Source organism: Centroberyx affinis, unplaced genomic scaffold (genome assembly GCF_046629955.1).
Source record: "Centroberyx affinis isolate AG114_WGS23_722 - 3 ecotype Tasmania unplaced genomic scaffold, CSIRO-AGI_Caff_v1 ptg007438l_1, whole genome shotgun sequence".
In the NCBI taxonomy this organism is placed as follows: Eukaryota; Metazoa; Chordata; class Actinopteri; order Beryciformes; family Berycidae; genus Centroberyx; species Centroberyx affinis.
The window spans coordinates 51324-67044 of NW_027283754.1; the positions used below are offsets into that span (position 1 = coordinate 51324).

General features: G+C 41.0%; 2 protein-coding genes across 4 annotated transcripts; both read left to right on the plus strand.

Moving 5' to 3' along the window:
* The first annotated feature begins 660 nt into the window (after positions 1 to 660).
* LOC139639582 (ras-related protein Rab-6A) lies at positions 661 to 10902 on the plus strand. Of its 3 annotated transcripts, none has more exons than XM_071513708.1 (8): positions 661 to 984; positions 3513 to 3571; positions 3696 to 3749; positions 4510 to 4615; positions 6595 to 6706; positions 7137 to 7230; positions 8560 to 8626; positions 9285 to 10902. In XM_071513708.1, exons 1-8 carry the CDS (start codon positions 915 to 917, stop codon positions 9347 to 9349), a joined length of 627 nt encoding a protein of 208 aa, XP_071369809.1. In that variant the 5' UTR covers positions 661 to 914; the 3' UTR covers positions 9350 to 10902. The 3 variants fall into 3 exon arrangements, with proteins under 3 accessions (XP_071369809.1, XP_071369810.1, XP_071369811.1); XM_071513709.1 differs by lacking the exon at positions 7137 to 7230 and adding an exon at positions 7729 to 7822; XM_071513710.1 differs by lacking the exons at positions 4510 to 4615; positions 6595 to 6706; positions 7137 to 7230.
* Positions 10903 to 11478: 576 nt separating this feature from the next.
* Positions 11479 to 13745, plus strand: LOC139639583 (dnaJ homolog subfamily B member 13-like; the record flags this gene model as incomplete). The annotated part of the gene is made up of 5 exons (XM_071513712.1): positions 11479 to 11614; positions 11795 to 11898; positions 12242 to 12403; positions 12530 to 12687; positions 13632 to 13745. Coding segments are annotated over exons 1-5 (606 nt in total), but the record flags the coding sequence as incomplete, so codon positions are not given.
* Between the last annotated feature and the right edge of the window lie 1976 nt (positions 13746 to 15721).

Here is a 15721-nt window from a genome sequence, read left to right on the forward strand (position 1 = left end):
CACCACATTTTACAATATTCGCTGGGACTTCCTGGAATCACTGACTGCTTCTTTGCTTGCATGCTAATCCATATAGAGCATCGGCGACACGTTACCTTGGAAACGAGCCACGAGCCTAGAGATGTCAATCAAACTATTCCTCCTGCCGCTGTAACCTGCCCTTCACTGATCATGTACAGGAAGATGAAGAAAAATCATTTGGGGCTGTTTGATCACAGGTAGGTGTGAATTTATGATGTAATAGCATGGTCAAATTCACTTCCCTGGAGAAGCTCGTGGTTATTAATATCACTTAACAACTCAAAAAAAAGTCATTTTCGCGTCATGTTGTCTTTATCATCATGGGAGATGTGATGTTTTTGGTAATGGAGTGAGTATGCCCTCTTGTGGGGATGTTGAGATACAACACGTTGGGCAGGCTGCCTGGCGTGCTGTATTGCCGTGTGTCACACTAAAGAAGTAAATGTACTCTTATCTCAATCAAAACCTGTGTTTTTATGTTAAATTCTTGAGTGTGTCGCCCTGCCACTAGGCTACATACCACGGTGGTTTAGAGAATTGGTATGCTATTCTTCCTTACCTGTGGAGGGCAGCAGCATGTCTGACTTGCGTCTAGTGAGTGTCAAATTTCATTTAAGGAAGAAGAGTGGCCCAGGCTGGCTAGTGGGCTAGACATGTAAGAAGAGTGACAGTAACATTAACTTAGCCGCAGTAGTTATCCAAAAGTGTTTGAAAGCCTAAAGGAGCGTTTGTGGACTACGATCCATCGCCAGATTGCCTTTATAGATACTTGGCAAACCAGCAAACGTTACGGATCCCAGACCTTTGATATTTGACAAGAACTGGTTAGCTAGCGTTAGCTGGCTAGCTAGTGAGCTCACGGAAAGTAACGCCAAGGCTTGTTTTATACAGTCATGTCTGCGGCCGGAGACTTCGGGAACCCTTTAAGGAAATTTAAATTGGTCTTTCTTGGGGAGCAGAGTGGTAAGTTTAACGCTAAAGGTTGTCTGTCGGATGCCGAATCTGAAATATGCTGAATCGGATATGTAACGCTCTGTTCCTGTTGGGTGATTAACGTTAACCAGTTAGTTAGCTAACGTTAGCTAGCTGCGTAACGTTAAACTTGGTGATAGCATTGCGACAACGTCAGCGATTGCAAGCTAACTCGCTAACAACTGCTTGGACACACTGGTTACATGGGAGCCCCGTTTCTTTTCTCTGAGCAAAGCCAAGGCTGTGGCTATTGACTTGACTTGTTCTTTATGTTGGCTAACGTACATAGTGAGCTGTGCTACAACGTCAACGGATATGATGATTAAAAACTACTAAAAGTAACAAACAAAAGTGCGAGTTAAGTGGTGAAACACACTAACTAGTATGTACTAGTCCTGTACATCAGTTCCAGATAGAAAACACAACGGTAACGTTATTTTTATTAGCTTTACTTAAGTAATATTTTCAAAGAATTAGCTATTTTGGCCAAATAGCCTACAGGTGACAAGTATTTGTGTAGTTCGGTGCTGTTGTATTGAATGCCATCAATCTCGGTTAAAGTCCACAAAAAATACTGCACTGATTACAGGGAGTATTCTGCTTTATGGCAGAATACCATAACGCACTTTGCCTAGGAGACTCATCTGTGGAGAAGGGATGTACCCCCTTTACCAAACCTGCTGGGTGGCATTCCTACACTCTGCCTTGTCATTTTCCCCTTTCCAAAGTGAACCGAGTTTCTGCTTGCTGATGTGGATCAGGATGAGGGGGGCCCTGGGAAGTTGCAGTCGCTTGGCTGTATAAGAAAATATGTAGTATATGTTGACCCATATTTAACATTTATTTACTTGTAATTGTTAGCAAAGGCGTGGAGTTATTCACTGTTAGCTGTGTGTTACAAGTGTCAGGTTTAACTGAGGATAAACTGCATTTGGGGCATACTGTGGAGACTGGGGTGTGACAACACAGACATTATTCTCTCACACTTCATCGATTTGGAGGTGTTGCCTTGCCTCCCTTGCCAGTAATTACTTATCTACAGGTATTGTATTTGGGAATGTTATTTGTTTTAAAACTCATACAGCTACAACTAGCTTCAAGAGTGTTTGTCAGACAGTCTGGGTCAACTGCGGTTCCCTGTAGCTCTGTAAACAGAGCAGTGAAGAGTTTGGCCATGTCATCATCACTTGCTGCACAATGTAACTGATAATGTAACTCAAGCTCAGCAAAACAATCCTAGGCTGGAGAGCCGTGTCAGGCCGCTCAAAGCACCTGTATGATGAGAGCATTTGAACTGTGGTCTTAATCGATCACAGAAAGTCATGTTTTTATGATCAATACCATGGTTCAACAAGATATTTGAACCCCTCCTATGCAGGTCTGGAAAGTATGCAGGTCTGGAAAGTATGCAGGATTAGAAAGTATGGAAGTTGACTTGACTATAGGTCTTAAAAAAAGGGAATTGAACAAAATCCCTGGAAAATATGGGAAATGATATGACCACACTTATTGCGTACTTGTTTACCTTCTGTCGTTTCACACATTGTGATGTTTGTGATAGTTTGCTGATGATAAAAATAACCTTTGGCTATAGAGTGACATGACTTGCTGACAGTCATATTGCTCAGCTAGCATCAGCATACATCATGTGCAGCACCGTCTAAAATCCTCAGTCAGTCAAGGAATTCAGGGCTGGAAAAAGTCTGAAAATTTGAAAGGGAAATGTGCAGGAAACCTCATTCCCATCCCTAGTTGTCACTCAACATTCCTCCAACCCTCCAACTTCTCTTCCTCAAAACCTTGAAATTATTTTTTGTCACTGTGCTAGTGTGGCACAGTCTCTAATAGAGAAACTCTTTCAAAGGCAGCTGCTTGACATGCTGCCGTCTGCTCCAGTCCATTAAAAGGGCAACTGTCAACTGTGGCTCATCTATACACAACCTTGCTGTCTGCACTTAATGTTGCTTATTGTTTGTGGCTTGATGGATCTTACAATACGTCATCCTTTTGTCACTGTGGTGTGTGCCTACATTTCATATTGCCAGCAAGGTCGTAAATGAGGCAAACACACAAGAGAGGGTGTCTAAATGATGCTGTCGCTATAGTAACTAGATGCAACTTGGCAGAGATTGACTACTTCCCGAAAACCCCTGCATCCCGTCTAGATGTGACTAGATGGGAGGGGAGAGGGAGGGACACACTGGCTATTTTGGATTCTGTTGAACAACTGTGCTTACAGTTCACTTCAGCACACTCCCTGTCTGTGAATGTTGATATGATTAGGCTAATACTGTTTTCTTTCTTCACATTTCATTCACTCATTGTCAATCGGGTCTTATATTCAGCCTGTGCTACTGTTTGCTTCATGTTGAATTTCTCTTCTATTAGAATATGTAAAATATTGTCAAATCTACTCATAGATAATGGTTATTTTGAAAATCAACCTATTACCATATAAAGTTGAGATGAATGTGTGATCACTGCACTTGTCTTATTGTTTTGTTTTGGGGGTTTTTCAGTGGGAAAGACTTCGCTGATTACCAGGTTCATGTATGACAGCTTTGACAACACTTATCAGGTGAGACTCGCATCTCCACATGTTTTAACCGTCATTTATCTGAATACTATTCCCATCACTCTCAGATGTGACTGAAAAAGGCTATGCATAATCTCTAACTATTTTATTTGATACTCATTTTCAGGCCACAATAGGAATAGATTTCTTGTCGAAAACCATGTACCTTGAAGACAGAACAGTAAGTTTTTTATTTTACTACTACTGCTATTTAATCAATTCCTCATGATTGTTGGTCGATCTTTTCCAGATTGGGAGAACTCTCTTTATGACTGTAATACACCTTGATCTCTGTGTTGGCACTGGGCATGTGAAGGAACAATAATTGAGATGCTGATTACTGACATGATTTTGTGATATTTATTTTTTTAGATATTTCTTCAGTTATGTTCTTTCTTACACACAGACACACTCACACACAAGTTTGTGCCGCCTTCCAACTGTGGGCTGGATGCCGTAGCACCCGGACCATCCTCCCTCTGCTTGTTTCTTCCCTCAACACAAATTTTCTTCCTTTCCTTCCTTCTCCTCCATCTAATTCTCTTCATTCCTATGTTGAAATTAAACACCTTACTTGATCAAGAGAGGAGGGTTGATGACAAGTGAAGGCTGATTTTGTTTTGTTTTTTAGTTCCCCCCCCCCCCCAGGCCCAGACAGTTCACTCTCTCTGATGGTCATTCACTATCTGCATGCACCTTGCTCTCTCTGCTCTCTCTCTCTCTCTCTCCCTCTCTCTCTCTCTCCCTTTGTCTGTCTGTCTCTCTTTATCTTGCCATCTCCCTTCTTTCTTTCCCATTTGTGTGACTTCAATCCGCTTTATTTTTTCTTTTTCTCACTATAATTTTCCTCATTTCTGACATCGGTTCTTCTCATTTTCTTGTCATCCCTTCTGTTTTTTCTTTTCCTCTTCTTTTATTTCTCCTCCCATCCCCCTCCACAGATCAGGTTGCAGCTGTGGGACACGGCGGGACAGGAGCGTTTCCGTAGCCTCATCCCAAGTTACATCCGAGACTCTGCCGCTGCTGTTGTAGTGTACGACATCACAAGTAGGTAGACAGACCCACGCAGTCACGCCTCTTACCTTTTCTTCTGACGATAAAGATGCCACCTTTGTCTTGTCCTCTGTCACATATTTTCTTGTTATTTTTGAGAAACAAATGACCGTTAAAATCCACTTGTCTTAAACTACTAAAATGCTAACTACAGCTAACAAATGTTGGTTGCATACTGTGATGCAAGCATATGTTTTCCCATGCTGTTTTGGAGAGCAGACTGGTGCTAGGCAACTCTGACATTTTCAAAAATCATTTTGTCTTTTTGACATCTCAAATATGACACATAATTCCTGGCCTGTTGGCATTTTGTGACCCTGAATTAAGCCACTTTTTTATAGTTGTGTCAACAACAGACACAGAAAGATATGTCAATGACAACACTTGTATTATTTTATACATTTTCATTGACAATAAGTGATGACAGACCGAGTTGAGGTGCCGAAAAGTGTCTTTCTTAACATTGCTGGTAATGGTGAGGACCTGGCCTTCACCTTTCCCTTGCTTGCGGGTTAGAACTCCATTTGTTTCTATCTATTACAACTGTCTTCCTGCCTGTCTGTGAGGCTGGAGCTTTGGGACACTGTCGCCGTTTTGGGACATTGTCGCCCCTGTGGCTATCATAGTACTTGATTCATGGGTGAGTGCAGTCCCTGGCTTGTTTCCCTTCCCCCCCTCTTAGTACCGTCCTCCTTTTTGAATAGTTTCTGAAGAAGTAAAAAAATGTTCTGCAACTATTTTCAAAACTGTATGTTTTTTTCTGTATGAGTCTCTGTGTTTGTATTTTTAGAAAAAATGTTTAGTCATCACAGGAGCATTGAGATCGATAAAAACCTACCTCAAAAGATAAACATTTGTGTATCATCTCAACTTTAAACATCAGACTTTTTCAAATTAAGGCTTTCTGTCATAGTGTTTTCTCAAGAAGTCACATCACTCATCTCAGACCACAGAAACATGCAGATTGTGTTATGATACAGTCAAAATGGTTGGATTTTATTTGAAGTCCTGGGGGTTTGAACTGTCAGAGTTCTGGTTGTCACTCTGAACAACAGGTGGTCAGTATTGGCTTCAAGGTCCGAGCAGGCCCAGACCAAACTCTAGACCTGAAATGGTCACAGAGGCTATTAGAGTTAGTCTGTGGCTGTGAGATCATCACAAAATACAATCACATGAGCCAAGGCATTCTGTCACACAAAACTTGATAATGACTTCAAGTTAAAAGCTGATAACTCTGTTGTTTTAGGCACAGATGCAGTAATAGTGTAATTCTTACAATATAATTAGCTAACTCTATAATAGTAATGTGTTCAGCCCCACTGTTATTTCCCTAGGTGATGCTATGCAGATGAAACGGTACGAGTTAAGAGTTAGCCACCTATGCTGCCGCTGATAAAAATGATCATTATACTGAATTTCTGTTGTAGTTGCTGTTTGGGAGGTTTGGGTCCCTCTTCCTAAGGGCTTGCAGCCACACCTCTTTTTCTTAAACTCATCAAACGAGTCCACTGCACCTAGTGCTTTGTATTTTATAAGCTGATATCTCCTCCCTCTTTGCCCCAGTGGAACACCCTAACACTGCACAGAAATTGGGCATTTTCTTTCTTTTGTCAGTGATTATAATATTTCATTTTGTTGTTTGCCCCTTGTATCAACTGGTAATTATTCCTACCTCAAAACATTTAATTACAGGCCCCAATTCAGAGAGGTTTGATTAGTACAGGCCTTTGTCTTGTGTTTAAGTTGGTTTTCCAAATACCAAATTTCCAAACAAATACATAACTTTGGATCAGGACGTTACAAAATACAGTACATTAGATATCAAACATGGTCCAGCTATATACGACTACTAGTTTCCCTATTGTCTTCCTGTCTCAATCTCATCTTTGTGTTTTCATAGCTGAGATTTATCATCTCCTGAATACTGATCCTTTGCTTCCTATCCCACCCTGTCCTCCCTCTTCTTGTTTCAGATGTCAACTCCTTCCAGCAAACCACAAAATGGATTGACGATGTGAGAACGGAGAGAGGAAGTGATGTCATCATCATGTTGGTGGGAAACAAGACAGACCTTGCAGACAAAAGGTAGTCTGTTCTTGCTTCTGCCTCCGCAGAAGTCGTGGTGGGCTCTCTCCATGGGAGCATACTAATGAAGTCATTGATTGTTACCCGCTGGCCGGTCAATACTGAGCTCCTCAGCCCTTCCTGAGGCAGCATGAGCTCAGAGCGAGAATCGCCGCCCTTTGTGGGTGTCAGAGCTGTGATTTACGAAGCTTTCTTACATAACAGATGCCCCCTCTCTGCCTTCCTCTCTCTTTCTCCCCACATTGTTTAAATCTATAGAGACTTAAAATCTCAGATTAAGCTGACAAGTAAAGTGGTGCGGTTCACCAGTGATGTGTGATAATATTTGATCTAAAAGTGTCTTTTGCGACCCATTCTATCCAACTGTGTAATGCAGTAATTTGTGCATTGTCTTTCGCTGTGCTTCTCCTAACCCCCTTATCTGCCGCAGGCAAGTATCTATTGAAGAGGGTGAGCGGAAAGCCAAAGAACTAAATGTAATGTTTATTGAGACTAGCGCTAAAGCGGGCTACAACGTAAAGCAGGTAAGCGTGTGTGTGAGTCGTGCTCTCTGGTCTTGCTGCAGATGCTGCCGCCTGGGCTCACCCTCCAGAGGTCACCCATCACAAACAGAGGTCAGAGGCTAATGACAGATTTGTCCTACTCTGTTTTCATGTAGACCTGTAAAAGGTCATTGGAGCATTCTCCTGTTCAAAACAGACATTGAGTAAATTGATCATCTGTCCCAGTAACAGGGCTTTGGAGTCATTGTTCATTTTAAGGTCAAATTTGGAAGCCTTAGCTGACAGTCTGAAAGGCACATGGTGTATTAGGTGGCAATTGGACAAGAGCAAAGGTGGCAGTAGCAGAAGGAAGGGGCACGACTTGTTCATCCACTTCAACATATTCACACTGTTTTTTGTTGTTGTTTTCTTGTCTTCTTGTGGGTGTGTGCGGTCTGTGGTGGTATGTGCGCGTACTTGTGGGTGTGTGTGTGTGTGTGTGTGTGTGTGTTCTGCGTGGTGACGCGTGGCTCATCACAGACAGATAACCACTGAGGAGGGAGAACAAAGAGCGAAAGAGATGAATGTTCTGTTTATTGAAACAAGTGCAAAGACAGGCTACAATGTCAAACAGGTAGAGCGTGCGCACGTTTGTGTGTGTGGTGTGTGTGTTTCTAGTGCTCATGCTCTCCTCTGATAGCTTCTATCTCACACACGCGCGTGTGAATAAAGGTGTGCTTTAAACATTGGCTTCCTCTGGCCTAAGTGGGGTTTGTGGATTTGTTTCCAGACTCTCTCCCACCTGTCATAACGATCTGTATTGGCCATCCTTTGATCTTAAAGCTCTAGTGGTGGGTCAGGGTTTGCAAACCCACACTCCTCACCCCAGGTTTCATTTGCTAATCTTATTGATTGGCGCAGTATCAGTAATTCTGTTGCTGTGAAATCTGCATGTTATCAACTCCAGGTCTAGGTGATGCTTTTCACTATTTAGATCGGGATGGGCATGTAAAGCATCATCATACGTGCAATACTGTTTCTTTGAATTCATCAATCATTTTTGATCAAGCAAGCTCTATCAATGGAAGGTCTCAGTAAGGCACAATTATATCCTCTATTCAAGCCACTTATACGATGCAGACATATTGCCTTGCAGTAGCCCATACACATTCTGCTGAACTCAAATCAATGTCAGACAAAGTACATTGGGCTCCTTCCTCTGTGCGAGCTTCTGGACAAGTGAACATAATGCTGAATTATGTAGTGAGAATGTACACAGCACGCAAGCCTGATTTCATCTGGTTGTTTCTGTCTGGTTGTGAGTGTGTTTCACTCTCTGACAGATTAGATCTGCTTCTCTTTTCCCTGCAGCTTTTCCGGCGTGTGGCAGCCGCCCTCCCTGGCATGGACACCACACAGGACAAGAGCAGAGAAGACAGTATCCTTTCTCTACATGTCACAAAGTATCTGACCTCATGGATTCTTAGATGCAAGTTGCCAGGCAGCCCATATACTGAGCTCCATGTGTTTGGACAATAAGTCACTGACTACTTCACTGGATAAAATCTTAATCTGTCCAAATTGTGTTGCCTCCCTGAAATGAGAGACCATGTATACAAAGGTAGTTCTTTAGCTGTTAATCCGATGTAGTTGAAATTAACAAATCAATTTAGTTGTCAAAGTGTAAATACTTGGCGATCCACAACTGAATGTCCACAACGGAAATTCAGAAAGTACGTGGTCACAAGGTTTCACCATTTTTACAGGTTGTATGAATGAAGCCTCAGTCAAATTATGATAAACCAAAATGCCTTTGTTGAGTGACAGGTGGGAATCTTGGCTCAAGTAGAGAATGATTTCATTTAGTCCCCAAACACACAGATGCTCTCACAGTCCTAGAGTGGATGAGAGCAAGGAAATCTCATAGAACTCAATGTAATTAAAACAAATGGATAGAAATTACAATTTATTTGTCCCTCTGTCTTACAAATGCATGTTCATGTTGCTTTTTCCAAGATTTTCACAACCTTGAATGTATATTTGAGAATTGCATTTCCCGATCTCTGAGGTTGTTCCTTAACTCCTACCCCCTTCAGTGATCGACATAAAACTGGAGAAGCCGCCAGAACAGCCCGTCAGCGAAGGAGGCTGTTCCTGCTAATGCCAGCCTCTTTCATCACTCAATATCTCTCTTACTGGCTTCTTCTCAAACCCAGTCTGTTTTTCTGTACTGTGCCCTTCAGTATGCCCGGCTCTGTTCCCCCAGTCTGAAAGAGAACACTACATCCATTGTCCTTGCCGTTGTGGAAACCCGCTCACTCATTAGGACGCCCTGAAAGTCATAAAATTCTCTTAAGTAGAATCTTTGCGTTTTTAACACACATACATTGATAATGACTCATGAACCTGCTGACATTTGGCTGCGCTGGGAGACGGTATTCACAGCTTGAGCTCAGCCTTCTTTCCTGAACTCTTGTTATCAATATTTCAAATGGGAGAAGATGGTGGCAGAAGGAGAATAGAGTAATATCTGAGTCACATTGCTGTACGTTGTGTCTAAATATTACTTTTTGGACCAGGTTTTCAAAATGAAAGCAAGCAATGATATCACTATGGATACCTGGGGCAAGAAAACGTGTGGTTCATGAAGTCAAATCAAGGTGTGTGCTGAAAAGTGAAAAATGTTCTTAAAAAAAAAAAAAAGTTACATATTGCTTTAAGCTTAATGAGCACAATGTGGATGTGATGTACATTTGTTAATAGTCAAAACATAATTTGTGCTGTTGCAATGAAATGGCAAGTATTCATTAATGAATGATGTTATTTTCATTTTCAGCAAACGGTCCCCCTTTTTACTGTATAGGGAATAATATGTGGTAAAGGTTAGAAAGTTGTGTTGAAATTAATGAACATAATGTAAAAGAGCTGAATTCTGAGTTGTAGACTGTACTCCCACAATGCAACTGAGGTTCGAGGTGGCAACGGAGAGCTTATTTTAAACCGACCGGCTCCTCGCAGCTCCACCAGCGGAGCCACAGCTCTCCCACTGTGTACCAGCATGATGTGATGACTCAACAGCCTGAAACCACACCGACACACACCGCTGCATGGCAACAGTGCCAGCGCAACAACATGACACCTACTACAAGGGCAACACTATCACTATCACTACACCTTCCACATCGCCGTCCTTTTCCCTCTTCCCACACTTGTCCTTAGAGATGAGTAAAAGCTACCTTTACCTTGGCTGCCATTTTCTATTATCTTTTTTTTTTTCTTTTTTGGGGGGATAGATCTTTACTTTTTTTTTTTCTAAAGACTATAACTATCATAGAGAAAAGAAATATTGCTTTGATGATTAGTGTTTGAGGAGAATATTTTCATATATTAAGAGTCATAATAATTACAGAAACCCACCATAAACATTAGATATGGAGACATGCCTTTTGGAGTTTAATTGTAGAGGGCTTCCTTGGCTTTGGGTTCACCTAGTTTTGTTAAGTTTGGTATGAAGTTTTACCAACATTTTGTTTTCTTTTGCTTGTTTTTTTTTGTTTGGATTTGATCTTTTGTTAGTGATTACTCTACATGTGTATTTAATCCACAATGACTTGTAATATTTATTTCTACTGGATTCATGTTTTCTTTTTTATGGCTGTTAATATCTTCACTTTTGGGATGAATCCTTGCTAATAAAATATGCATCCATCTGGACCACCTTTTAATATAATCAACAGACACCAGGGAGCTCGGCCTGTTCCCTCCACCGCCTCTCAATGCTGATTTGATCACACTGATAATACAGTGCAATTTTTGTTTGTGTGTGTGTACGTATGGAGGAAAGTTCATCAATTTTTATTGCATCGTAGTCCTTAACGTTTATGTCTGGAATGGTTTTAAATGGAAGAATAAAAGTACACTTGTCACTGCTGCTGGAGTTCATCAGTGTCTTATTGGCAGCTGTGAGATAGCTCTGCATTCACTGACTCGTGCCCTTTTTGATGTTTGAATCAGAAACAAGTGATAGACAGTAAGCTGCAATGGTTTACCCTCTTTATTCACCAAGAGTGGCAAACGCGTACTTGTGATTGGTTTAGACGATCGCCGTGACGTAGCGCTTCTGAACTGCAAACAGAACTACAGTCCTCGAAGCTCACAGATCTTGTCGACTCTCTTCGGCTGGGTCTCTTTGAGCCTCTCGCCCCAGCTGTTGCCCCTGGCAACCAGTTGGCGTTCCAAACCACACTGCTGCCTTGTGTTTTTTATTCTGTCAAAGATAAGTTTGCAAAAGCTAGCTAACTCAAAACTTATATTGAGGACAGACACATCGATCTTACCTTTGATTTTTGAATTCCATAATGACTATAGATTACTACGCAGCACTGGAAATAAACAGAAACGCAACTGACGCAGATATCAAAAAGGCGTAAGTTGAGTTAGCCTAGCTAACATTAACGTAACGTAAATTCCCTCTGTATATTACATTGCAATCTGCGTTAAAATGTGTAATTGACATTTCTGGTAATTTGACCTTTGTGCACATGTTTCTGTTAGGCGCTTTGCAATTATTGTCACTTCTCACTATTTTCCAAATCAATGTTCCTAGATATCGACGTCTTGCGCTGAAATATCATCCAAACAAAAACCGCAACGCTGGAAGCGCTGAGAAGTTCAGTCAGCTGGCTGAAGCCTATGATGTGTTGAGCGACCGTAAGTAAAGAAAAGTGACACCCTTGAAAAGTTTGTTTTATTGCATATTGAATCACTCAGTGGTGTAATCAATCAATCTGACAGGGAATAAATGTCTTCAATCTAATAATCAGAGCCAGCAGAGAGGTGACAGTGGCGCAATAGCAGCACCATCACCCGTAACCGTTATGGGTTTTTTTCCAAACACAACTTTTCTTTTTTCCTTCACTTCCCAACAAAGGGACAGACAGCTCAACAACTTCACACCAAACCTAGTGTTTGATCATCTCTGACAGTGGCAGTGTGCCACTTGTTTATAACAAATCTTGATATATAACGTTACAGTATATATATTTTATGACAGCTCGAAAAAAAGCAACCTATGACAAGTTTGGGGAGGAGGGTCTAAAAGGAGGCATCCCACCGGAGTTTGGGGGAAATGGAGCTTGGTCATCTGGATACGTCTATCATGGGAACCCAGACAAAACATTCAGACAGTTTTTCGGAGGTGACAACCCATTTGCAGGTAGGAAAAACAGGATAGACAGAGGCCTAGACTAATAGTTGTACAATTATACACTATGTACATTGGTTATTCACATTTCACACTAATAACAGAATAATAATCTTTTATTTTTATTTTTTTTGCAAGACTTCTATACAAACGATGGGAATGAAGTGCCAGTTGGGTTTGGTGGCCTGCAAGGCAGAGGGGTGAAAACTCAAGATTCTCCTATAGAGAGAGATCTGCACTTGGCCCTGGATGACCTCTACCATGGATGCACAAAAAAGATCAAGATATCCCGTAGGGTAAGAGCTATGGAGGATAACCATCCTATCTTGTTGAAATGCCTCTCATCACACCACTCTTGATTGTTCAGACCAATTAACCAATTAATCTATAAACCTAAAGCTCCTGAGAACGGCAGGGTCAGTGTACCATTTACGTCCACTTGCCCTAAAAGCCCACGCCTGCTGTTCCAAACAAATAAGAGATGTGATCACTGAATTAGAGATGTGTCAGTACCTTACTTCATATTCTTCTAAGTGTTTGCCAAGAGTTCAAGGGGAGAAATTCTCACTAGATTTGTGCTTTTAGAAAACAGATTTTAGCTGCAGTCCAATGATGAGGTGTTGATCTGTGACAGCACTATAGATATAGCTCTACTTTGTGCTACAGGCTGCAAGACACATGTTCAGATACAATCACAACAGATATTGAAATCTGAAAACATACATATTTGAATAGAACATGTTTTCACTGCCCAGAAATGTATTAAAATGTAGTTTTCAATAGATGAATAATAAAGTGGACTAAGGTACACACATGGACTAATAGGGTAGGCTATGTTACATACCCTATATGCCCATGCTATGCTTTCTATAATAATCTAATGTTAAAAAGATTAGTATAGATTATACTTTAGATTAATATTTCAGAAATGATTAATGTCATTTTTATATAATTTCCCTGTTTAATCCACTGGGACGGTATAGATTAAAAAAACACTGGAGGGTTGTAATTGTACTCTATTGCAGAGATTCACACTGCATATTATGAAAGGCTAAACTATATAATCCTTGTTTGTCTCGTATGTAACAGAAAACTTTTTGGGTTATACATTGACCAGTTTGTAAGTAGTTGGACAACAATAAAACCCATGGAAAAAATCATTTGGCTTCTTTTAAAATATAAGAACGTCACATTCTCATTTACTCATTTCACTGCCCCATTCACTCATTTTGCCTGGCAGGTTATGAATGAGGATGGATACACATCCAGCATAAAAGACAAGATACTGACTATTGTTGTAAAGCCTGGATGGAATGAAGGCACAAGGATAACTTTCCCCAAGGAGGGGGATCAGGTAAGAGAGCTATCCAATGCAACACACTAGGAGACTTTGGACAGTTGTAGCAAGAGTCACTTAGACCTTCCCCAGTTTTCCCCATAACTGTTATTTTCTTTTTTTTGCCCTATGTGGCCTAGAACAATCACAATAAATCAAAATCACCAGTGACATGGTGGCTTGGAGGCTGGGAGCTTATGTAAACAGTATTGAGCTAGTCTGAACATCATTGAACATCTGTGTCTGTAGCTGTATGATAAGAGAGTTGGTGTGTCGTCTGATTTTCATCCTGCTAAACTTCCTTGCTTTACTGCATGTGATTATTCCACAGCAGTCTTACCACAATAAATGTACAGGAGTTTATCTTGGTAATATTGACGGACATATTGACAGCTTACAGAGTTTCTCAGTACATACTAACACACATGGTGCAAGACCACAGGACCTCACATACTGTACAGTGTAAGACAAACTACAAATCGTAGGCTCGACATCACATGTGTGTTGTGGCAACCTAGCGGTAAGGGAGGAAGCATTCACAATAAAATAAGAAACCCAGACAGATCAGTTGTGCAGCAGAGCAAAAATATATTTTGATAATTTTCTTGGGGGAAGACAGGGGAAAAAGGGCAACTGAAAGTCTTCACACATCAGTCAGACGTAATTCCTGTGCGTAATTCCTAGACCCAGCTCATTAACCACCAGAGAGGAACGAAAACCTGCGGCCTGGAGGATCGGAATTGAGCACCTACAGGTTCTAGGCCAGTGGTGTCCAGTCATGTGCCATGAGTCTGCAGGTTTTCCTTCCAACCAACCTTTGCAGCAGCTGAGTTCACCCATTAGCACACCTTCAAGCAGAGACGGAGCAAGTAATTAGTGAAGTCACCTGGTGCAGTGATTGATTGGAAGGAAAACCTGCAGACTCTCTGTCCTCCATGGCACATGATTGGACACCACTGTTCTAGCCCCGTCAGATGGTTCTTTGCCGTGTTGTGTGTACTGTACATAAACCTTGCTCTGGGTCTCGGGAACCAGGATTGAAAACCAGTGGTTAGGTTCTGACTGCAGCTCCAAGGCCCTTACCCACCGCCTGGGCAACTGTCAATGTGCTGTAAGCTGTAGAAGGAAGTGTAGTAAGTGGCCAGTATAGCATTTGCCCAGTGCACCATGAGGAAGTTATGAAGGAGAAGCATGAAATAAATTCTGAGAATTAGAGAACCTGAAGTTGAAAAGTGTCATAATGTGCATATGTTTGTGCAGACATTGTTATAGTGCAAAATTGTGCAAAATCTGCTTGGATAATAATAAACATAATAAGAGGTAGTCACAGTAGTAAGATTTGCAGGCACTTCTATTGGATGGTGAGAAGTCAGAGAGTCCAGAGATTCCTGGTTGATTGCAGGGTTTAGTGTTTGGAGGATTGTTCATTTTTGTTGTTGTTATTTTTTCTGTGTCAGCAAGTTTGAATCCATAATTTTGCAACAGACCGTTAAATTCTACTCCTTCAAAATATTTGCTCCAAGTCATATTTTAATTATATTTCAACAATAAATATTTGAGATGGTATTGATGAAGCATGGCTGGATATTGATCTGGGCTGCTGCCCACAGAACGCAAGACTAGACACTTTTCATTTGCTGGACTATATGAGAATCAACTCAAGATATGAAAAAAAAAAATACAAATGGGTGTGTAAAGAATATTTTTGGCAACTGTCAGTATTTTATTTTTCAGAATTCTTAGAGTCATGCTTTTCCAGTAGATTACCTCATCAGACAAAGTAGATCTCATTCCAATCCATTCTCTGTATGAAATAACCACGTAGTAATGAGGGAATTAACTGTTCTCAGTCACCTGTACATCTAGTTGTTTCATCAAACATCTTTTTGTTTGATCTGTGGAATTTTAGTTTTCTTATGTATGTATAATTCAGTGTAGGTCACGTTTTAACAAGCCATTGCACCAAACTATTCATAACCATTTAACAAGCTATT

Bases quoted from the DNA above. Each gene is read 5' to 3' on its own strand.
- LOC139639582 (XM_071513708.1), top strand. From the start codon at position 915: ATGTCTGCGGCCGGAGACTTCGGGAACCCTTTAAGGAAATTTAAATTG. The intron at 4,616-6,594 runs GTAGGTAGACAG...TTCTTGTTTCAG, and splicing joins TGTAGTGTACGACATCACAA to ATGTCAACTCCTTCCAGCAA. The intron at 7,231-8,559 runs GTAAGCGTGTGT...TTTTCCCTGCAG, and splicing joins CGGGCTACAACGTAAAGCAG to CTTTTCCGGCGTGTGGCAGC.